General features: G+C 45.8%; 1 protein-coding gene across 1 annotated transcript in view; it reads left to right on the forward strand.

Moving 5' to 3' along the window:
• Positions 1-23,250, forward strand: part of LOC121584775 (nuclear receptor corepressor 2-like) — a 204,824-nt gene that overhangs the window by 165,708 nt on the left and 15,866 nt on the right. Inside the window, exons 22-35 of the mRNA XM_045225707.1 lie at positions 2,008-2,422; positions 4,088-4,211; positions 4,654-4,903; positions 5,426-5,473; positions 5,905-6,072; positions 13,214-13,350; positions 13,449-13,548; positions 13,722-13,829; positions 13,993-14,096; positions 15,378-15,528; positions 21,142-21,261; positions 21,376-21,453; positions 21,586-21,830; positions 21,959-22,313. Of these exons, the coding sequence (XP_045081642.1) occupies positions 2,008-2,422; positions 4,088-4,211; positions 4,654-4,903; positions 5,426-5,473; positions 5,905-6,072; positions 13,214-13,350; positions 13,449-13,548; positions 13,722-13,829; positions 13,993-14,096; positions 15,378-15,528; positions 21,142-21,261; positions 21,376-21,453; positions 21,586-21,830; positions 21,959-22,313 (2,403 nt within the window). The remainder of the gene's footprint in view (positions 1-2,007; positions 2,423-4,087; positions 4,212-4,653; positions 4,904-5,425; positions 5,474-5,904; positions 6,073-13,213; positions 13,351-13,448; positions 13,549-13,721; positions 13,830-13,992; positions 14,097-15,377; positions 15,529-21,141; positions 21,262-21,375; positions 21,454-21,585; positions 21,831-21,958; positions 22,314-23,250) is intronic.

Genomic DNA, 23,250 nt, shown 5'->3' on the forward strand with positions numbered 1-23,250 from the left:
TGGTGAATTTAGTATTTTTGACCAAAAACTAAAATCACATACAGTGAATTTGGAAAGTATTCAGACCTCTTGACTTTTTTCCACATTTTGTTATTTTAAAATGGATTAAATTGTTTTTATTACCTCATCAATCTACACACAATACCCCATAATGACAAAGCAAAAACTGGTTTTTAGAAATATTTGCACATTCATTACAAATAAAAACTGAAATATCTCATTTACATAAGTATTCAGACCCTTTACTCAGTACTTGGTTGAAGCGCCTTTGACAGCGATTACAGCCCTGAGTCTTCTTGGGTATGCTTCTCTGCAGATCCTCTCAAGCTCTGTCAGGTTGGATGGGGAGCATCGCTACACAGCTATTTTCCAGTTCAAGTCCAGGCTCTGGCAGGGCCACTCAAGGACATTCAGAGACTCATCCCGAAGCCACTCCTCCATTCTCTTGGCTGTGTGCTTAGGGTCGTTGTCATATTGGAAGGTGAACTTTCACCCCAGTCTGAGGTCCTGAGTGCTCTGGAGCAGGTTTTCATCAAGGATCTCTCTGTACTTTGCTCCGTTCATCTTTCCCTCGATCCTGACTAGTCTCCCAGTCCCTGCCGCTGAAAAACATTCCCACAGCATGATGCTGCTACTACCATGGTGCCAGGTTTCCTCCAGACGTGACGGTTGGGATTCAGGCCAAAGAGTTCAATCTTGGTTTCATCAGACCAGAGAATCTTGTTTCTCATGGTCTGAGAGTCCTTTAGGTGCCTTTTGGCAAACTCCAAGGAGGCTATCATGTGCCTTTTACTGAGGAGTGGCTTCCGTCTGGCCACTCTACCATAAAGGCCTGATTGGTGGAGTGCTGCAGAGATGGCTGTCCTTCTGGAAGGTTCTCCCATCTCTACAGTGGAGCTCTGTCAGAGTGACCATCGGGTTCTTTGTCACCTCCCTGACCAAGACCCTTTTCCCCCGATTGCTCAGTTTGGCCGAGCGGCCAGCTCTAGGAAGAGTCTTGGTGGTTCCAAACTTCTTCCACTTAAGAATGATGGAGGCAACTGTGTTCTTGGGGACCTTCAATGCTGCAGAAATGTTTTGGTACCCTTCCCCAGATCTGTGCCTCGGCATAATCCTGTCTCTGAGCTTTACGGACAATTCCTTCGACCTCATGGCTTGGTTTTTGCTCTGACATGCACTGTCAACTGTCAACCTTATATAGACAGGTGTGTGCCTTTCCAAATAATGTCCAATCAATTGAATTTACCTCCGGTGGACTCCAATCAAGTTTTTGAAAAATCTCAAGGATGATCAATGGAAACAGGATGCACCTGAGCTCAATTCGGATTCTAAAAACCTGTTTTCGCTTATCATTATGGGGTATTGTGTGTAGATTGATGAGGGAAAAAAATAATTGTATCCATTTTAGAATAAGGCTAAAACGTAACAAAATGTGGAAATAGTCAAGGGGTCTGAATACTTTCCGAATGCACTGTGTATATGTGTATATATAACATCACTCGCAGGCTGGTTTTGGTTTGTGTTCTCCCTCATTGTACAGTGAAACCCGATTAAGTGGAAAAGTGGCACTTTGATAAATCTTGTTTTAGAGAAAGAAGCGGGATCGAAGTGAAAGAGGACAAGAGGATGTTACATGATAGCAAGATGGCACCGATAGACATGGTCGCCCTGTTCTTGGCTCCTAAGCAACTTTGCAGTATTTTGTTTTATTACTGCACTGTTGGAGCTAGGAACACAAGCATTTCGCTACACTCGCAATAACATCTGCTAAATATGTGTATGCGATCAATAAAATGTGATTTGATTTACTAGGTTACTACTCAGCAAGGCAGCCTGTGTAACATCTGCGGTCTTCCCTTTGTCTGTCTCTGTCTCTCTCGCGCTCTCTCTCTCTCGCGCTCTCTCTCTCTGTCTCTCTCTCTCTGTCTCTCTCTCTCTCTCTCTCTCTCTCTATCTAATATATCTTATCTATCATATATATCTGTCCTTCTCGCTCTCCTCTACCAGGTGGGGCTAACAACAGCTCGGACACAGAGAGCCTGCCCTCTCCGCGCTCATCTGAGGACAGCAAAGCTAAAGAGGAGGGTAATGGCAGGGCCAAAGCTGGCTCCAACTCTGGGGACAAGGAGGCCTCAGGTTCCCACATGGGCCAGGGAGGAGATGAGAAACCCCCAGGAGAAGTGGAGAAGGCCATCAAGCAGGAGGTGAAGACAGAGGCAGGGGAGGGCAGCAAGGAGCAGCCCAGCGAATCCACAGACCAAGACATGAAGCCCCTCACTGCAGATGCAGAGGAGAGCAAAAGCTCATCCAAGAGCTCCAAGAGGGACCATGGGCCCAAGACGGGCTCCCACGCAGACAGTGACTCTAGTGCCACCTGCAGCGCTGACGAGGTGGAAGAGTCGGACAGCACAGAGAAGAACAGGTGGGGGCTCAGAGCTGGGTGGGGTAGGGGGGGTTGCATGTGGGGGCTCAGGTTGCATGTGGGGGCTCAGGGCTGGGTGGGGGGGAGTTTCATGTGGGGGCTCAGGGGGCTGGGTGGGGGGGTGGGCGGGGATTGCATATGGGGGCTCGGTGCGGAGGGGGATTGCAGACAAAGTGTTTTAAATATTAGTTTTTTGACGTGCATCCTCTGACTTCTAGTCCCAGAGATGCATTTTCCATCATACCGGCTGTATTGCTGTATTTTGAAAGTTGTGACAAAGCTCTTAAAAGAGAAGGAGAAAAAAAAGAGAATGGACTCTACCTATATGTGTATTTATCCTACTGTTTTTACCAAACAAGGTGTCTCAGTAGGCCCTTCAGTTTGGCCTGGTATCCCGCTAGTTGGATTTTCTGGATTCCCTACTGTAGCAAGGCCTACATCTTGACTGGGGAAGGGAAGGGAGGAGAGGGGAGAGTGTCACTAGTTTTCTTCTGAATGGCCCTAAGATGTCAAGCAATTTGTGGCCAATACTCTACAACCATCATCAACCACGAACTCCAACGGCCTTTGTGAGTGTGTGCATATGTACTAGAGTTGGGTGACATGTACAAAAATCCATATCACGATAAATCAACTGATCTATAACGAGAACTCTAACGATACGTTTTTAACATTAATGTGTACACAGTTACTTTTTTATATTACCCTTAAAACCACTACTACTACTTTAAATGCTGTAGATCATTTGTCCCGTTAGCAATCGCCTATATAGACAGACTTCACATTTCTCTTCACAATCAAACACATTTTTTTCTAGTATAGGCAACTTATCGTCATTATCGCTATCGGTAAAATGTCCTCATTTTGTATGTACATGCGTGCTTCTGTGTGAGTGTGTTTGCCTGCAGGCGCAAATGTATGTGTCAAAGATGCGGGCTGCCGGCTTGGGGGAGTGGTGAATCGTCCTGCAGTGTTTGCAGGGTATTTGTTCTGTTTTTTCCATGACAGCAGACTGCATGTATTGGCAGAGCTCAGGGAAAGGTTGCGCTCTGTGCCAAAGTAAACAATGGGAGGGAGTGTGTGTGCTCCCCAGTCTCGTGTGTGTGTGTGTGTGTGTGTGCGTGCCAGAGTATCTTTGTGTGTTTGTATGCGTGTATCTGCAAGTGGGGGATGGGTGGTTAGGCATGTGAGATGGAAACACAATCAGAACCTCTGCTCTCTTTGTGTTTTCATAGTGCGAGGTTCTGCTCGTGGTCAATCTGTGTTTATTGGGAAAGTAAATAAGAGAAGTCGGGCTGTGGCCATATTAAGGAATGCGTGGTACATCCATTAGCAGGCTACTGAATGGGGAACTCTGTGTTCTAGTTACTTCTCTCCCTCTCTCATTTTCTCTCTCTCTCTCCCTCCCTCTCTCTCTCTCTCTCTCTCTCTCTCTCTCTCTCTATCTCTCTCTCTCTCTCTCCCTCCCTCTCTCTCTCTCTCTCTTGCTCTGTCTCTCTCTCTCTCTCTCTCTCTTGCTCTCTCTCTCTCTCTCTCGCTCTGTCTCTCTCTCTCTCTCCTCCTCTACTTCGCTCGCTCTCGCTCTCGCTCTCGCTCTCTCTCGCTCTCTCTCTCTCTCTCTCTCTGTCTCTCTCTCTCTCTCTCTCTGTCTCTCTCTCTCTCCAGGATGACGTCTCCCAGCCGTCCCAGCCTGCTGAACTATGCTCATGATGGGGTCATCTCCTCCCCCATGCAGAAGCCCATGGACCTGAAGCAGCTCAAACAGAGGGCTGCTGCCATCCCCCCTATTGTGAGTCTTACCACTTTCTGTGTGAGTCAGTGCATCCCCCTCGTCTCTTTACACGCCAGGGCCACAGCCTGTATCTTTGTCTCCTCCATCCTTGGAAAGCATATGGGAGCCAGCCAGGTAGCATCAGTAACAGATACATCCTTGGATTAGTCCAGCCTGTTCATTCTACCCCCTAGTGGTATTAAGGCCAGCCCTGTAATGACAATACTGCTTCTTACACAGATAACAGCATGGCGAGTAAAATGATGAAGTCCTATCATATTTGTATTAGATAAGCAGGCCAGCTGGAGGAGAGGGGATAAATTGACCGAGAGGAGAAACAAGATGCCAGGCATTAGGGAAAATAAGAGGAACCGGGTCATTAGATGTGGGATCTCCCAGTGTGTATATTGTGTGTGTGTGTATCTGTTGCTCACCATGCTTCTCTCTCCTGTGTTTGCAGATGCCCCCAATGTCGGATGGTGGACCTCGGGGCGGGGGTAGTAAGGCCGAGCTGCCCCCCCATGCCCTGGCTCTCTACCAGCAGCAGATCACCATGGCCCACGGAGAGTCCTCCCAGGAGGCCAAGCAGCAGCAGCATGCAGGTCAGCCCAGCAAACAGCACCCCTACCCAGCACAGGGAGACAGAGACCCCCACAACATCAGCAGCCCCCGCGTCTGCCCACGCAGCCCCTCCGCCAGCGACAAGGACGGTACGAGCATCAGCCCTCTCTCTCCAGCTCCTCTCACCCTCCTGCTCAGTCTAAACACAACTCCCTACTTCAGCTAAACTGTTATTTTGATTCTAAGTTGCTGCTATTGTTTAGAAGCTCCTGATGGCTCTGGATGATTCCATGCTTACTTGAGGACTCTGTCAGTTCTACAGTGTGTTGTCTAAAGTGCTGGTATTGATCGTTCGGCTCACAGTCTGGTATCCCCATGCAGTGGGAGCTGCGTTGAGTTGTTGAGTTCCATCTTGGATATCATTGTGGAGTTGTGCTCCATGTGAATTACTAGACCTATCCAGACCTAGTCTTATTTAGAAGTTAATTAGCAGATGTTTACACAAAATTCTCTACTGTTGAGCTGGAGTTATAAATAGTCAGACAGAATTATGGAGGCCTGAAGAGTGTCCATCTGGGGATTCGAGACGCATGGACATGTGTACGTGTGGCAGTGAGTGTGATGTAAGTACCAGGTATGTGATCAGCTGCAGTATGTCTGTGTCCCTGCAGAGCTGGAAGGCAACGAGAGGTGGCTGCAGACTCTACTTCACGGATTACGTAGGTTCACACCCCGCCCCACCCCGATCTATCCCTAACTCATACCCCTTCGCCCAACACACACCTAGCTAAATTCACTTCCTCAGTGGGATTTGATTGTGTGTGTACACTAAACACTATCAGTGGGTTTGGCAGTATGTGTGTAATCTAAACACAAGCTGTGACACTGTGGCTGTGTGGAGCAGCGTTGCTGTGTGGCTGACTGCGCAGGCGCTGCCTGGCTGCACTCCTTGCTATGATGATGATGATGATGAAGATGATGATGATGATGAGGAGGAGTAGCAGCATAAAAAGCTAGCGCTGACCAAGGGATGGCTCTCAGCTTCCAGAAAGATAGCAACAACCCCCATCTTGGCCCTTACTGAGTGTGTGTTTGTGTGTGTGTGTGTGTGTGTGTGTGTGTGTGTGTGTGTGTGTGTCCCGTCTTACAGATAAGTCCCGGGCCTTCTCTCCTCATGGTGACCCTAAGAAGCAGGAGGTGGGGCCAGAGGACCTGAGGGCCACTACTCTGGGCCGGCCCGTCATGTCCCCCTACCCAATGTCCCATCGAGACATGGCCAAGCTCAGCCACGACCAGCACCTGCTCCACTACAACTCCTGTGAGTCCCACTTATAGTTGAAGTCGGAAGTTTACATACACTTAGGTTGGAGTCATTAAAACTTGTTTTTCAACCACTCCACACATTTTTTGTTAACAAACTATAGTTTTGGCAAGTCAGTTAGGACATCTACTTTGTGCATGACACAAGTAATTTTTCCAACAATTGTTTACAGACAGATTATTTCACTTATAATTCACTGTATCACAATTCCAGTGGGTCAGAGTTTACATACACTAAGTTGACGGTGCCTTTAAACAGCTTGGAAAATTCCAGAAAATGATGTCATGGTTTTAGAAGCTTCTGATAGGTTAATTGACATCATTTGAGTCAATTGGAGGTGTACCTGTGGATGTATTTCAAGGACTACCTTCAAACTCAATGCCTCTTTGCTTGACATCATGGGAAAATCATTTCCAAATGCCTGAAGGTACCACGTTCATCTGTACAAACAATAGTACGCAAGTATAAACACCATGGGACCACGCAGCTGTCATACCGCTCAGGAAGGCGATGCGTTCTGTCTCCTAGAGATAAACATACTTTGCTGCGAAAAGTGCAAATCAGTCCCAGAACAACAGCAAAGGACCTTGTGAAGATGCTGGAGGAAACAGGTACAAAAGTATCTATATCCACAGTAAAACGAGTCCTATATCGACATAACCTGAAAGGCCGCTCAGCGAGGAAGAAGCCACTGCTCCAAAACCGCCATAAAAAAGCCAGACTACGGTTTGCAACTGCACATGGGGACAAAGATCGTAATTTTTTGGAGAAATGTCCTCTGGTCTGATTAAACAAAAATAGAACTGTTTGCCCATAATGACCATCGTTATGTTTGGAGGAAAAAGGGGGTGGCTTGCAAGCCGAAGAACACCATCCCAACCCGTGAAGGACGGGGGTGGCAGCATCATGCTGTGGGGGTGCATTGCTGCAGGAGGGTCTGGTGCACTTCACAAAATAGATGGCATCATGAGGAAGGACAATTATGTGGATATATTGAAGCAACATCTCAAGACATCAGTCAGGAAGTTAAAGCTTGGTCGCAAATGGGTCTTCCAAATGGACAATGACCCCAAGCATACTTCCAAAGTTGTGCCAAAATGGCTTAAGGACAACAAAGTCAAGGTATTGGAGTGGCCATCACGAAGGCCTGACCTCAATCCTATAGAAAATGTGTCAGCAGAACTGAAAAAGTGTGTGCGAGTAAGGAGGCCTACAAACCTGACTCAGTTACACCAGCTCTGTCAGGAGGAATGGGCCAAAATTCACCCGACTTATTTTGGGAAGCTTGTGGAAGGCTACCCAAAACGTTTGACCCAAGTCAAACAATTTAAAGGCAATGCTACCAAATACTAATTGAGTGTATGTAAACTTCTGACCCACTGGGAATGTGATGAAATAAATAAAAGCTGATCCTCTGTAGCTCAGCTGGTAGAGCACGGCGCTTGTAACGCCAAGGTAGTGGGTTCGATCCCCGGGACCACCCATATACAAAAATGTATGCACGCATGACTGTAAGTAGCTTTGGATAAAAGCGTCTGCTAAATGGCATATTATTATATTATTATAAATCATTCTCTCTACTATTATTCTGACATTTCACATTCTTAAAATAAAGTGGTGATCCTAACTGACCTAAGACAGGGAATTTTTACTAGGATTAAATGTCAGGAATTGTGAAAAGCTGAGTTTAAATGTATTTGGCTAAGGTGTATGTAAACTTCCGACTTCAACTGTAGGTCTGTTACGGTGACCGTATTACTGCCACATCGGCGGTCACGATTCATGACCGCAGTCAAATTCTACGTGACCGTTTAGTCACGGTAACTAGGCTTCTCCAAGCTCTCATGCTGCTAATGGTCATTAGTAGCCTACCAAACTTGCTAACTGCCTGGTACTCAGCACTCTATTGTCCCTCTAATTACTCTGACATCAATGCAAATGTTTTTCGAAAATCAAATCAAACACTTCATGAGAGCCCATGAGCTCATGCTGCGCAACATTTCTATAGGCTATGGAATTGCGAGAGAAAACAGTTTTGATGGCCTTTATTAAAAAGAGGAGGACCCCATCAGCTTTCTATAGGCTAGGATACTATACTGAACAAAAATATAAATGCAAAATGCAACAATTTCAACGATTTTAATGAGTTACAGTTCATATAAGGAAATCATTCAATTGAAATAAATATATTAGGTCCTAATCTATGGTTTTCACATGACTCCGCAGGGTTGCAGCCCAGGCCCACCCACTGGGGAGCCAGGCCCAGCCAATCAGAATGAGTTTTCTCCCACAAAAGGGCTTTATTACAGACATAAATACTCCTTAGTTTCATCAGCTGTCTGGGTGGCTGGTCTCAGATGATCCTGCAGGTGAAGAAGCCGGATGTGGAAGCCCTGGGCTGGCATGTTTACACGTGGTCTGCGGTTGTGAGGCCAGTTGGACGTACTGCCAAATTCTCTAAAATGACTTTGGTGGCGGCTTATGGTAGAAAAATTTACATTAAATTCTCTGGCAACAGCTCTGGTTGACGTTCCTTTAGTCAGCATGCAATTGCACGCTCCCTCAAAACTTGAGACATCTGTGGCATTGTGTTGTGTGACAAAACTGCACATTTTAGAGTGGCCTTTTATTGTCCCCAGCACAAGGTGCACCTGTGTAATGATCATGCTGTTTAATCAGCTTCTTGATATGCCACACCTGTCAGGTAGATGGATTATCTTGGCAAAGGAGAAATGCTCACTAACAGGAATGTATTTGAGAGAAATAAGCTTTTTGTGTGTCTTGAACATTTCTGGGATTTTTTATTTCAGCTCATGAAACATGGGACCAACACTTTACATGTTGCGTTCATATTTTTGTTCAGTATATATTTATTTATTAACTTTCCTAATATTAAGCACATTGCTGGCATGAAAATTAACCATGGGAAAAGCGTCCTCCATTCGCTGTTTAAGTGCATAGATTACATCTTTTTTTTTTTTTTTTCATGCCTCTGTTCTGAGACAGGTGCATGATAATGGTCCATTCTAAATGACAACTAATTTCACACATGTATTATTTAGTATATGTAAAGACAACATTAAATGAAGAATAGTCTGATGGGTGACAATATTAGCCTATCACTTGTGAATGATGTATTATCACTTGTGAATGATGCCCAGCGTGTGCAGTAAGGCAAGAAACAGCACATGCCTTTTTTTGCGACTTTTTCAAATCATAGTCGCACACACTTCATGTAGCCTAGCCCATAGGCCTATATGTTTCGATAAGGTTTGTATCACAACTAAAGTGGCCAAAACTTCTTAAAATTAAGCACATTAATCCGCTTTACACCCTGTGTAGAGCCTAACTGGCATACATAGGCGGTGCGTGAGTTTCAATTTTGTGAAAGATCATTTTCACAATAAATATGCACCTTTTTATAATAAAGAATTACATGCATAATCTGCGCTTATAATGTCAAGAAATAGAAATAGCCTAATAGTTTATCAACATTTTAAGCTAAACGTTCTGATCTATTGCATCATCCTCATTGCTTTTGAAAGGTTTTTTGATGCGTGTGTTTGTATTAATTTGGGATCTATCGCATCCCACAACTGTCCCAGAGTATGTTTGGAAATGTATTCCATGCACAGAAGGACAAGTTGACCAATAGAATAGGTACACTTTTTTACTATGGGGGATAGTAGATTGACATAGGCTATTGCTTTTGCTGTTCGTTAGGCCTACTCATCTTGTTGGCTGACGAAAAGTACAGTGAGGGAAAAAAGTATTTGATCCTCTGCTGATTTTGTACGTTTGCCCACTGACAAAGAAATAATCAGTCTATAATTCTAATGGTAGGTTTATTTGAACAGTGAGAGACAGAATAACAACAAAAAAATCCAGAAAAACGCATGTCAAAAATGTTATAAATTGATTTGCATTTTAATGAGGGAATTAAGTATTTGACCCCTCTGCAAAACATGACTTAGTACTTGGTGGCAAAACCCTTGTTGGCAATCACAGAGGTCAGACGTTTCTTGTAGTTGGCCACCAGGTTTGCACACATCTCAGGAGGGATTTTGTCCCACTCCTCTTTGCAGATCTTCTCCAAGTCATTAAGGTTTCGAGGCTGACGTTTGGCAACTCGAACCTTCAGCTCCCTCCACAGATTTTCTATGGGATTAAGGTCTGGAGACTGGCTAGGCTACTCCAGGACCTTAATGTGCTTCTTCTTGAGCCACTCCTTTGTTGCCTTGGCTGTGTGTTTTGGGTCATTGTCATGCTGGAATACCCATCCACGACCCATTTTCAATGCCCTGGCTGAGGGAAGTAGGATCTCACCCAAGATTTGACGGTACATGGCCCCGTCCATCGTCCCTTTGATGCAGTGAAGTTGTCATGTCCCCTTAGCAGAAAAACACCCCCAATGCATAATGTTTCCACCTCCATGTTTGACTGTGGGGATGGTGTTCTTGGGGTCATAGGCAGCATTCCTCCTCCTCCAAACATGGCGAGTTGCGTTGATGCCAAAGAGATCCATTTTGGTCTCATCTGACCACAACACGTTCACCCAGTTCTCCTCTGAATCATTCAGATGTTCATTGGCAAACTTCAGACGGGCCTGTATATGTGCTTTCTTGAGCAGGGGGACCTTGCGGGCGGTGCAGGATTTCAGTCCTTCACGGCGTAGTGTGTTACCAATTGTTTTCTTGGTGACTATGGTCCCAGCTGCCTTGAGATCATTGACAAGATCCTCCCGTGTAGTTCTGGGCTGATTCCTCACCGTTCTCATGATCATTGCAACTCCACGAGGTGAGATCTTGCATGGAGCCCCAGGCCGAGGGAGATTGACAGTTATTTTGTGTTTCTTCCATTTGCGAATAATCGCACCAACTGTTGTCACCTTCTCACCAAGCTGCTTGGGGATGGTCTTGTAGCCCATTCCAGCCTTGTGTAGGTCTACAATATTGTCCCTGACATCCTTGGAGAGCTCTTTGGTCATGGCCATGGTGGAGAGTTTGGAATCTGATTGATTGATTGCTTCTGTGGACAGGTGTCTTTTATACAGGTAACAAGCTGAGATTAGGAGCACTCCCTTTAAGAGTGTGCTCCTGATCTCAGCCCGTTACCTGTATAAAAGATACCTGGGAGCCAGAAATCTTTCTGATTGAGATGGGGTCAAATACTTATTTCCCTTATTAAAATGCAAATCAATGTATAACATTTTTGACATGCGTTTTTCTGGTCTCTCACTGTTCAAATAAACCTACCATTAAAATTATAGACTGATCATTTCTTTGTCAGTGGGCAAATGTACAAAATCAGCAGGGGATTCCCTCACTGTAAGCTAAATGTGGATGGACAGTTCTTCAAACATATTCAGTATGCTCCGCGGAATTCGATAAGAAGGATGCGTGCAGTTGCGTCCCCGACGTGTCTGTCTTCACTTGTAGCCTACTTCTTAGCTGAGATGCCTGTGAGAAGGACCTGATCACGTGACGGCAATTGGCTAATAAGAATTGAGATATCTGAGAGAGCCATGTGAGTGAGAGGTGCTTCGGAGCACGGCAGCCGGGAGAAGGGGCACAACGGCCACTTTGGCCGCAAAAGGCATGGATTTGTTAGGGGGCATTACGGCCACACAAGGGGGATGCCTCCGAGAAATTCTAGGCCTGGTGAGAATATTATCAAGTGCTTGTCAAATTGTGAATAAGAGACTGCACAAGAAACAAAACAGAGCTCATGCCTTTCATACGACTTTTTTCAAATCATGATTAGTCGCATCATGCAGCCTTATAATGTATTAAAAATCAAAACATATAGCCAGACATTTGTATCACAACTAAAGTTGCATACATATCTCTAAATTAACCATATAGGAGGACCTGTTTCTTTGTTAACTGCTTAACACAGAAAATGCCACAGAATTCTAAGCAAATCTTGTCTGCTAAATGAACTAGTGTAGCCCACAGCCATATGGCATAGCCATATCAGGGCCTAACATAAGGACAACTCAGAGTATGCTATTCTTCTTCTGAAAGAGACTGCATTTTCTTCCTATCATGTTTCTTTAGACCCGTCTAAAATAAATCATGGATTTATTGTGATGGTGTAGGCTATATTACATGGATTTATTAGACTTCTTAAAATATATATGTTCCAAAGGTCTGCATGAGTAGGCTATGTGTGGAAGCCAGGAGATGCTAAATGTGTTTGTTAATTAACGGTCAATTACCTTGAGACCGGCAGTTATTTTTTGGCAATCACCGGCTGACACATTTCATGACCGCCACAGCCCTAGTCCCATTGTCCCACTACAACCCTTCTCTAGCCCCCAGGCCTTCCCTACCTTACTATTATTCCCTGTAGTCAAACCCTCATCCCTTCTATTCCCCCATCAGGCCCTCATCCCTTCTATTCCCCCATCATCAGGCCCTCATCCCTTCTATTCCCCCATCATCAGGCCCTCATCCCTTCTATTCCCCCATCATCAGGCCCTCATCCCTTCTATTCCCCCATCATCAGGCCCTCATCCCTTCTATTCCCCCATCATCAGGCCCTCATCCCTTCTATTCCTCCATCATCAGGCCCTCATCCCTTCTATTCCCCCATCATCAGGCCCTCATCCCTTCTATTCCCCCATCATCAGGCCCTCATCCCGTCTATTCCCCCATCATCAGGCCCTCATCCCGTCTATTCCCCCATCATCAGGCCCTCGTCCCTTCTATTCCCCCATCATCAGGCCCTCATCCCTTCTATTCCCCCATCAGGCCCTCGTCCCTTCTATTCCCCCATCATCAGGCCCTCATCCCTTCTATTCCCCCATCATCAAGCCCTCATCCCTTCTATTCCCCCATCAGGCCCTCATCCCGTCTATTCCCCCATCATAATGCCCTCATCCCATCTATTCCCCCGTCATCAGGCCCTCATCCCATCTATTCCCCCATCATCAGGCCCTCATCCCATCTATTCCCCCATCATCAGGCCCTCATCCCTTCTATTCCCCCATCAGGCCCTCATCCCCTGTAGTTCAAGTTTCATCTCCCATTGTTATGCCTCCTTGCTCTGTGCTATTCTTAGCCAACCCTCTCCTACTCTGCTTCCCACTCCTGCCCTGTCTATTTTGTAAGTATCTGTCTTTCTGTGTGCTCAGCTTTCCAGCAGGCTGGCCACTCTGGGCCCCCTGGTCTGCAGCACGATGGTGTCAGATTGGCAGCTGGGCTCCCCCTCCACATGCCAGAGCCACCCCCTCTCATCTCCTCCAACAAGCCAGGGGGGTCTATCACACAGGTATAGGACTCCAGAGAGCTATAGCACCCATTAGATGTTGAGTTATTGTGAAAGTGAATTGAGTGTTACCATGCTCACTGTTGTTGTGTGGTTCGCAGGGCACCCCAGTGCAGCTGCATAGCCCGGCTCACGGGATGGACCATGGGAAGATGCCCCCTGCACAGATGGGTTTGTCCTGGATGGATCAGAGGAAAGTGGGTGAGTCCAAGTGTCTGGAGTGGGTGCAGCACTCCCAGCCTTGGTTTGCTGGTGAGTTGCCCTCTTCTTACCCTAACCTTCAATTGTAGAGTTTGGGTGTCCTGGGCTTTCTCCACTGACACTCTCTCTGCTCTTGTCTCACTCTGTCCCTCTCTGACTCGCACACACACCAGGTCCCTACCCAGTGGTGAAGCAGGAGCAGCTGTCTCCGCGGTGCCCGTCCTCCCAGGCAGAGAACCTATCCACGCAGGGGGCGCCCCACGACACCAACGCTAGACGTGGTGAGTTCACAACTAGATACACTCCACACCCCTCGATGTTGGGCACCCAGAATTTACACTGCTCTCTGCTTATACAGATTATCTTATCTGTTATTGGTGCATAAACAGATCTCTATGCCAATATAAAGCCCTGACTCTGCTCCTGGATGTGTTGAATTTGCAGGGTCTTTGCCAGCAGTGCAGGGGGGCAGCATAACAAAGGGCATCCCAGGGACCAGAGTGCACCAGGACTCCCCCATCTCCTACCGGGGAGGCTCCATCACCCAGGTAAGAGCAACACACTGACCACAACACTACAATGTGCTTCTGCTTACTGTGCCTTATTTATTATCATGACTTTATCAGCTTTGACCTAAAAGTGTCACCGGACTGTTTATTGTATGCCTCCAAATGAAACGAGGACAACGACACAGGCGTGTTGAGAGGTTATGAGCCCAGGCTGGAAAGTTAGTCAGGCTCAGGCAGTGCTCATGCAGGGCAGGGTGAAGGCTGGGGGCTACAAGCAGGCAGGATCTCCCTGCTGATCCTGCCTGCTGTGACATAACCGTGGCTCTGACTGCTCCCTGTCGCCCTAGCAACAGGTACACACTGTACCACGTCTGTTCTCTACTTTATTTATCTGTTTACTCTCTCCACTCACTAAGCCCCGTCACTGATATGCACAGTCTTCAGCCTGCTGTAATATCTCCCTCGGCCAACTGGCCTGGAAATGGGGTGATGTTATATATGCCCAGATAGATAACTGAGGGAAAGGTGAGAGAGATGTAATCAGAGTGGGTGGGGATGTTGCACGGCTGCTTCTTTGTTTGTCTAGCTGACTGCTAGGCAGAGCGAAAGTGTGTGTGCGTGCGCGTGTACAGATAAGGCTTTGTTGTATCAGGTGCGTAGGTCGCTCGCATCTCCCTTAATGAAGTTGAATGCTGAAGGTAGATGAGGGAGATAGGAAAGTCCTGTAAGCTGAGCCCCCCGATCCTGTAAGGTGAGCCCCCCACCCCTACACCCCACCCCTGGCCTGGCCCCTGACCTACACTACTACCCACCCTTATCTTTGGAAAGTGCTGTAATCAACAGACAGGAAATGTGATCTAGGGCAACACATGTCCCTCTTCAACCCCCCCTCTCTCAGCCTCCCAGCAGGCTTACATAAACACTGTGGCCACTGCGGACATATGACTCACAGCAAAGTGTGCCAGAGATATGACTCAAAGCCCCGACCAAACCCGTTTTGTTACCTGGTGTTCGCACTGCAGAGTGTCTGTGGGGCTTATTGTCTGAGACACAAATTGTATTCTTATGTGACTATGTGGTATCAGTGCATTATGTACACTCCGTATGAACTTACTCACCAGAACTGTCACAATGGAAAATACAATTCAGAAAAAATATACATTTTACAACAACGAGCAATGAAATCTGTTAAACTTATATCTGCTGTATTGAAATCTGTTAAACTGATATCCGCTGTATTGAAATCTGTTAAACTGATATCCGCTGTATCTTGTGAGATGATTGAGTGTTGTTCCTATGTCTGTCCCCCTCCCTCCTCAGGGCACCCCGGCAGACGTGCTGTACAAGGGGACCATAACCCGTCTGATCACAGAGGACAGCCCCAGCAGGGCAGAGCGGGAGCAGGATGAGGCCCTGTCCAAAGGACACGTGGTCTATGAGGGCATCAGCGGACACATCCTCACCTATGACCGTCAGTACTCTAACCTTCTAGAAACGCTGTGCTACTTCACTTACAGTTGAAGTCGGAAGTTTACATACACCTTAGCCAAATACATTTAAACTCAGTTTTTCACAATTCCTGACATTTAATCCTAGTAAAAATTCCCTGTCTTAGGTCAGTTAGGATCACCACTTTATTTTAAGAATGTGAAATGTCAGAATGATAGTAGAGAGAATGATTTATTTCAGCTTTTATTTATTTCATCACATTCCCAGTGGGTCAGAAGTTTACATACACTCAATTACGATTTGGTAGCATTGCCTTTAAATTGTTTAACATGGGTCAAACGTTTCGGGTACCCTTCCACAAGCTTCCCACAATAAGTTGGGTGAATTTTGGCCCATTCCTCCTGACAGAGCTGGTGTAACTGAGTCAGGTTTGTAGGCCTCCTTGCTCGCACACACTTTTTCAGTTCTGCCCACACATTTTCTATAGGATTGAGGTCAGGGCTTTGTGATGGCCACTCCAATACCTTGACTTTGTTGTCCTTAAGCCATTTTGCCACAACTTTGGAAGTATGCTTGGGGTCATTGTCCATTTGGAAGACCCATTTGCGACCAAGCTTTAACTTCCTGACTGATGTCTTGAGATGTTGCTTCAATATATCCACATAATTTTCCTTCCTCATGATGCCATCTATTTTGTGAAGTACACCAGACCCTCCTGCAGCAAAGCACCCCCACAGCATGATGCTGCCACCCCCGTGCTTCACGGTTGGGATGGTGTTCTTCGGCTTGCAAGCATCCCTCTTTTTCCTCCAAACATAACGATGGTCATTATGGGCAAACAGTTCCATTTTTGTTTCATCAGACCAGAGGACATTTCTCCAAAAAGTACGATCTTTGTCCCCATGTGCAGTTGCAAACCATAGTCTGGCTTTTTTATGGGTGGTTTTGGAGCAGTGGCTTCTTCCTCGCTGAGCAGCCTTTCAGGTTATGTCGATATAGGACTCGTTTTACTGTGGATATAGATACTTTTGTACCTGTTTCCTCCAGCATCTTCACAAGGTCCTTTGCTGTTGTTCTGGGATTGATTTGTACTTTTCGCACCAAAGTACGTTCATCTCTAGGAGACAGAACGCGTCTCCTTCCTGAGCGGTCCCATGGTGTTTATACTTGCGTACTATTGTTTGTACAGATGAGCGTGGTACCTTCAGGCGTTTGGAAATTGCTCCCAAGGATGAACCAGACTTGTGGTCTACACATTTTCTTCTGAGGTCTTGGCTGATTTCTTCTAATTTTCCCATGATGTCAAGCAAAGAGGCACTGAGTTTGAAGGTAGGCCTTGAAATACATCCACAGGTACATTTACATTTACATTTTAGTAATTTAGCAGACGCTCTTATCCAGAGCGACTTACAGTTAGTGAGTGCATACATTTTCATACTGGCCCCCTGTGGGAAACGAACCCACAACCCTGGCGTTGCAAGCACCATGCTCTACCAACTGAGCTACAGGGGACAGGTACACCTCCAATTGACTCAAATTATGTCAATTAGCCTATCAGAAGCTTCTAAAGCCATGACATCATTTTCTGGAATTTTCCAAGCTGTTTAAAGGCACCGTCAACTTAGTGTATGTAAACTTCTGACCCACTGGAATTGTGATACAGTGAATTATAAGTGAAATAATCTGTCTGTAAACAATTGTTTGAAAAATTACTTGTGTCATGCACAAAGTAGATGTCCTAACCGACTTGCCAAGAAATTTGTGGAGTGGTTGAAAGACGAGTTTTAATGACTCCAACCTAAGTGTATGTAAACTTCCGACTTCAACTGTACATACAGTGCCTTCAGAAAGTATTCGTACCCTTTGACTTATTCCACATTTTGTTGTGTTAAAGCCTGAATTTAAAATGTATTAAATGTATTGTTTTTCTCATTCATCTACACACAATACTCCATAATGTCAAAGGGAAAATGTGTTTTTAGACATTTTGCAAGTTTATTTGTATTTATTATGGATCCCCATTAGCTGCTGCCAAGGCAGCAGCTACTCTTCCTGGGGTCCAGCAAAATTAAGGCAGTTAAACATTTTTAAAAACATTACAATACATTCACAACAGATTTCACAACATATTAAGTGTGTGCCCTCAGGCCCTACTACGACATATCTACAACACAAAATCCATGTGTACGTGTGTGCATAGTCGTATGTTATCGTGTGTTTGTATGCATGTGTCTGTGCCTATGTTTGTGTTGCTTCACAGTCCCCACTCATCCATAAGGTATATTTTTATCTGGGTTTTTTAATCTAAGTTTACTGCTTGCATTAGTTACTTGATGTGGAATAGAGTTCCATGTAGTCATGGCTCTATGTAGTACTGTGCGCCTCCCATAGTCTGTTCTGGACTATGAAGAGACCTCTGGTGGCATGTCTTGTGGGGTATGCATGGGTGTCTGAGCTGTATGCCAGTAGTTCAAACAGACAGCTCGGTACATTCAACATGTCAATACCTCTCACAAATACAAGTAGTGATGAAGTCAATCTCTCCTCCACTTTGAGCCAGGAGAGATTGACATGCATATTGTTAATATTAGCTCTCTGTGTACATCCAAGGGCCAGCCGTGCTGCCCTGTTCTGAGCTAATTGCAATTTTCCTAAGTCCCTCTTTGTGGCACCTAACCACACGACTGAACAGTAGTCCAGGTGCGACAAAACTAGGGCCTGCCTTGTTGATAGTGCTGTTAAGAATGCAGAGCAGCGCTTTATTATAGACAGACTTCTACCCATCCTAGCTACTGTTGTATCAATATGTTTTGACCACAGATTACAATCCAGGGTTACTCCAAGTAGTTTAGTCTTCACAACTTGCTCAATTACCACATTATTCATTACAATATTTAGTTGAGGTTTAGGGTTTAGTGAATGATTTGTCCCAAATGAAATATTTAGGGCTAACTTATTCCTTGTCACCCATTCTGAAACTAACTGCAGCTCTTTAAGTGTTGCAGTTATTTCAGTCGCTGTGGTAGCTGACGTGTATATTGTTGAGTCATCCGCATACATAGACACACTGGCTTTACTCAAAGCCAGTGGCATGTCGTTAGTAAAGATTGAAAAAAGTAAGGGGCCTAGACAGCTGCCCTGGTGAATTCCTGATTCTACCTGGATTTTGTTGGAGAGGCTTCCATTAAAGTTTATCGAAAATGACATAGACATTTCTAATTTACTTACAGTGCATTAAGTATTCAGACCCCTTCACTTTTTCCACATGTTGTTATGTTACAGCCTTATTCTAAAATGGATTACATTGTTTTCCCCCCCCCTCATCAATCTACACACAATACGCCTTAATGACGAAGCAAAAACAGTTTTTTTTATAGAATTTTTGCAAATTTATAAAAAAAACTACAACTGAAATATCACATTTACATAAGTATTCAGACCCTTTACTCAGTACTTTGTTGAAGCACCTTTGGCAGTGATTACAGCCTCAAGTCTTCTTGGGTATGACGCTACAAGCTTGGCACACCTGTATTTGGGGAGTTTCTCCCATTCTTCTCTGCAGATCCTCTCAAGCTCTGTCATGTTGGATGGGGAGCGTTGCTGCACAGCTATTTTCAGGTCTCTCCAGAGATGTTCGATCGGGTTCAAGTCCGGGCTCTGGCTGGGCCACTCAAGGACATTCAGAGACTTGTCCCGAAGCCACTGTGTTGTCTTGGCTGTGTGCTTAGGGTCGTTGTCCTGTTGAAAGGTGAACCTTCACCCCATTCTGAGGTCCTGAATGCTCTGGAACAGGTTTTCATCAAGGATCTCTCTGCACTTTGCTCCGTTCATCTTTCCCTCAATCCTGTCTAGTCTCCCAGTCCCTGCCGCTGAAAAACATCCCCACAGCATGAGGCTGCCACCACCATGCTTCACCGTAGGGATGGTATTGGCCAGGTGATGAGTGGTGCCTGGTTTCCTCCAGACGTGACATTCAGGCCAAGGAGTTCAATCTTGGTTTCATCAGACCAGAGAATCTTGTTTCTCATGGTCTGAGAGTCTTTTAGGTGCCTTTTGGCAAACTCCAAGCGAGCTGTCATGTGCCTTTTACTGAGGAGTGGCTTCCGTCTGGCCACTCTACCATAAAGGCATGATTGGTGGAATCCTGCAGAGATGGTTGTCTTTCTGGATGGACTCCCATCTCCACAGAGGAACTCTGGAGCTATGTCAGAGTGACCATCGGGTTCTTGGTCACCTCCCTGACCAAGGCCCTTCTCCCCCGATTGCTCAGTTTGGCCAGGCGGCCAGCTCTAGGAAGAGTCTTGGTGGTTCCAAACTTCTTCCATTTAAGAATGATGGAGGCCACTGTGTTCTTGGGGACCTTCAATTCTGCAGAAGTTTGTTGGTACCCTTCCCAGATCTGTGCCTCAACATAATCATGTATCGGAGCTCTACGGACAATTCCTTCGACCTCATGGCTTGGTTTTTTCTCTGACATGCGCTGTCAACTGTGGGACACAGGTGTGTGCCTTTCCAAATCATCTCCAATCAGTTGCATTTACCACAGGTGAACTCCAATCAAGTTGTAGAAACATTTCAAGGATGATCAATGGAAACAGGATGCACCTGAGCTCAATTTCGAGTCCCATAGCAAAGGTTATGAATACTTATGTAAATAAGGTATTTCTAAAAACCTGTTTTTGCTTTGTCTTTATGGGGTATTGTCTGTAGATTGATGAGGAACATTTTTTATTTAATACATTTTAGAATAAGACTAACGTAACAAAATGTGGAAAAAGTGAAGGGGTCTGAATACTTTCAGAATGCACTGTTCACTGTATTCACACCCCTTTTGTATTCACATCCAATTTCCTTTGATCATCCTTGAGCTGTCACTACAACTTGATTGGAGTCCACCTGTGGCCAATTCAATTATTTGTACATGATTTAGAATGAAACACACCTATATGGAGCCAAATACAGGCAACTCCTTGATGAGAACCTGCTTCAGAGTGCAAACGACCTTAGACTGGGGAGAATATCTAAGTTCCAACAAGACAATGACCCCATGTATACACTCAAAGCAACGCTGGAATAGTTTCAGAACAAGAATGTGAAAGCCCTTCAGTGGCCCAGCTAAAGCCCAGACTTGAATCTCATTGAAAATCTGTGGAAAGACTTGAAGATTGCTTTTCACCGCCGCTCCCCATCTAACTTAACAGAGCTTGAGAAAAACTGCAAGGAAGAATGGGAGAAAATCCCCAAATCTAGATGTGCAAAGCTGATATAGACATATCCAAGACGACTCAAAGCTGTAATCGCCACCAAAGGTGCTTCTACAAAGTATTGACTCAGTGGTGTGAATACTTATGTAAATGAGATATTTCTGTATTTCATTTTCAATACATTTGCAAAAAATAAAATATATATTTTCACTTTGTCATTATGGGGTATTGTGTGTAGATGGGTGAGAAAAAAGTATATTGAATCCATTTTGAATTCAGGCTGTAACACAACAAAATGTGGAATAAGTTGAGGGGTATGAATAATTTCTGAAGAGTAAAAACCACCCCTCAATGCCATCTGATGCTTGGTATTTCTAGGTGGACTATCCCTATTCCTCTGTTGACAGTTGTTTGTGCTGTGTTCTCCTCAGGCCCACCCTCTCAGAAAGATGACGGCCGGGGCCAGCCTGGGGAGATCTTGGGGCTGAAGCGCCCCTATGATGTCAGGGGGTTGCCCATGAGGGAGACACTGTCTGCAGCTAACTGTGAGGGTAAGTTGAGGAGTCAGCTACCCTCTAACAGCTCTAGCATGTACTTTACGTAGACTAGAGGACTACAATGAGGTAACCAATGCTATTCTTTCTTCACTTCCGCCTCTACTTCAGGTCTGATAGGCAGAGCCATATCTCACGAGAGAGACAACCCACACCCAACCCACCACATCCGTGGTTCCATTTCACAGGGTAAACAAATAGACCCACTCTCTTTTATTCCATCTGGGAATTTTCACCTCACCTAGTTGTACAATGGCTCAAGAGAAGTTCCAATTTTAACTCCTGTGTGTTTGTGTTCCACCCCTCCTCTCCTCCCCCCAGGTATCCCCCGTCACCTGGACATCCAGGATGGCTACATGAGGCGGGAGGCCAAGCAGATGAAGAGAGAGGGCTCCCCGCCCCGAGGGACTGGCCAGATGGCTGACCCCATGAAGGGCCGAGAGGCCATTGTGCCCACCGTGAAGGAGGGGGGCCGATCCATCCACCTCATCCCCAGAGAGGAGCTCCGACTGATGCCCGAAGGCATGATGATGCCCAAGGCTGGCAAAGAGGGCATCATAGCACAGGTGAGTGGAATGCCACACTGTAGATGCACTGCGTGTCAGTGCACAGTGCCTCAGGAAAATAAAAAAGCAAGAAAAGTCACTATTGTTGGTAGAAATATTCAGTGTTTCTCATTATGTCCATTTTTCAGGGCACACCTATGAAGCAGGAGCAGGGTGGCTCAAGGAAGGGGCACGACGTTCGGTCCATAATCGCCAGCTCCCCACGCTCCCACTACGGCATGCCCTCCCATCTGGAGATGCGGGGCCCTGAGCAGCGGGGTCGCTACGAGGAGGGTCCTAAGGGCCGTCCCAGCACTGTGGTCAGCACGGCCAGCTCCGTGGCTCGCTCCTCGCCCCTGGCAATGGGGGGTGAGCAGGGTGGCAAGGCTCACCACAGCCCTGTGGGCTACGAGGAACACAAGGGTGGCATGAGGGCTCCCTACCCTGGGCCTTCTCACCGAGGATCCCCCCTATCCAGAGACTCAGGCCAGCGGCAACATGAAGGTATGTCACACACTGAGACCTGACTGTACACTGTCATAGGGATGTGACAAATGGAAACATTTTCTTATCGTTTAAACAGTCATTTTTAAAATCAGTTTTCTGTTGTGAATTCACAATGCAGCTGCACTGCTGCAAGCAACGGTTTTGTGTCCCTTTCAGATAGTTAAGTGTTGCAACTGTACTACCATTACTGTACCTCAGTTTGCATTTCCTTCTCATTTAACTTCTCAAGGTATTGCCATACAGGACTTCGCTGCTGTCGCTTGCCTTTCTCTGACATTTTTACAACTGTTAGCAATGATGACGGAGTGGTGGAAAATAATTGATTCCTTGACTCCTGTTGTCGACTACCATTTCTGAGTGTCAAGATTCGATTCCGCTAGGAATACACTCCTAAGATTGAGTATTTTTGGAATGGAGGAGACTGATTAGTTGCCGTACTTCCGAGAACACAAACCCTCGCATCTTTCATAGCGAGCTAGCGAGGGGCGGAGAGAGAGGGGAGGGGCACAATATAAGTAGGTTGATCTCTAGGCAGACAGTCAGAACCGTGCACTAGGCTTATCTAACGTCAATCAAAAGCTGTATCACGCAATGGAATGCTGTATCTTACCATTTCTTGGCCTGCAATGTCTCGCAACTTCAGTAAAGCAGGGCCTATCATCAATGAATAGGCTAGGATATTTTACATGCAACAGACTGAAGACTGAACACACACTCACATTATTAATGAAGAGCACGAGCAGGCGAGCCAGCGTGAGGGAGAGAGAGGAGGGGGCAGGCAGGAAGAATGTCTTGGTAATCTGTATCTCGCAATGTCTTGTCTTGCATGCCTCGCAAATTCACCAAAGTAGCCTAAAGTTCACCTCTTCCTCTCTGGTTTTATTTAAATTACACAACTATCGTCTAGTTAGGCTATAATGTGAAAAATGTGCTG

Source organism: Coregonus clupeaformis, chromosome 16 (genome assembly GCF_020615455.1).
Source record: "Coregonus clupeaformis isolate EN_2021a chromosome 16, ASM2061545v1, whole genome shotgun sequence".
In the NCBI taxonomy this organism is placed as follows: Eukaryota; Metazoa; Chordata; class Actinopteri; order Salmoniformes; family Salmonidae; genus Coregonus; species Coregonus clupeaformis.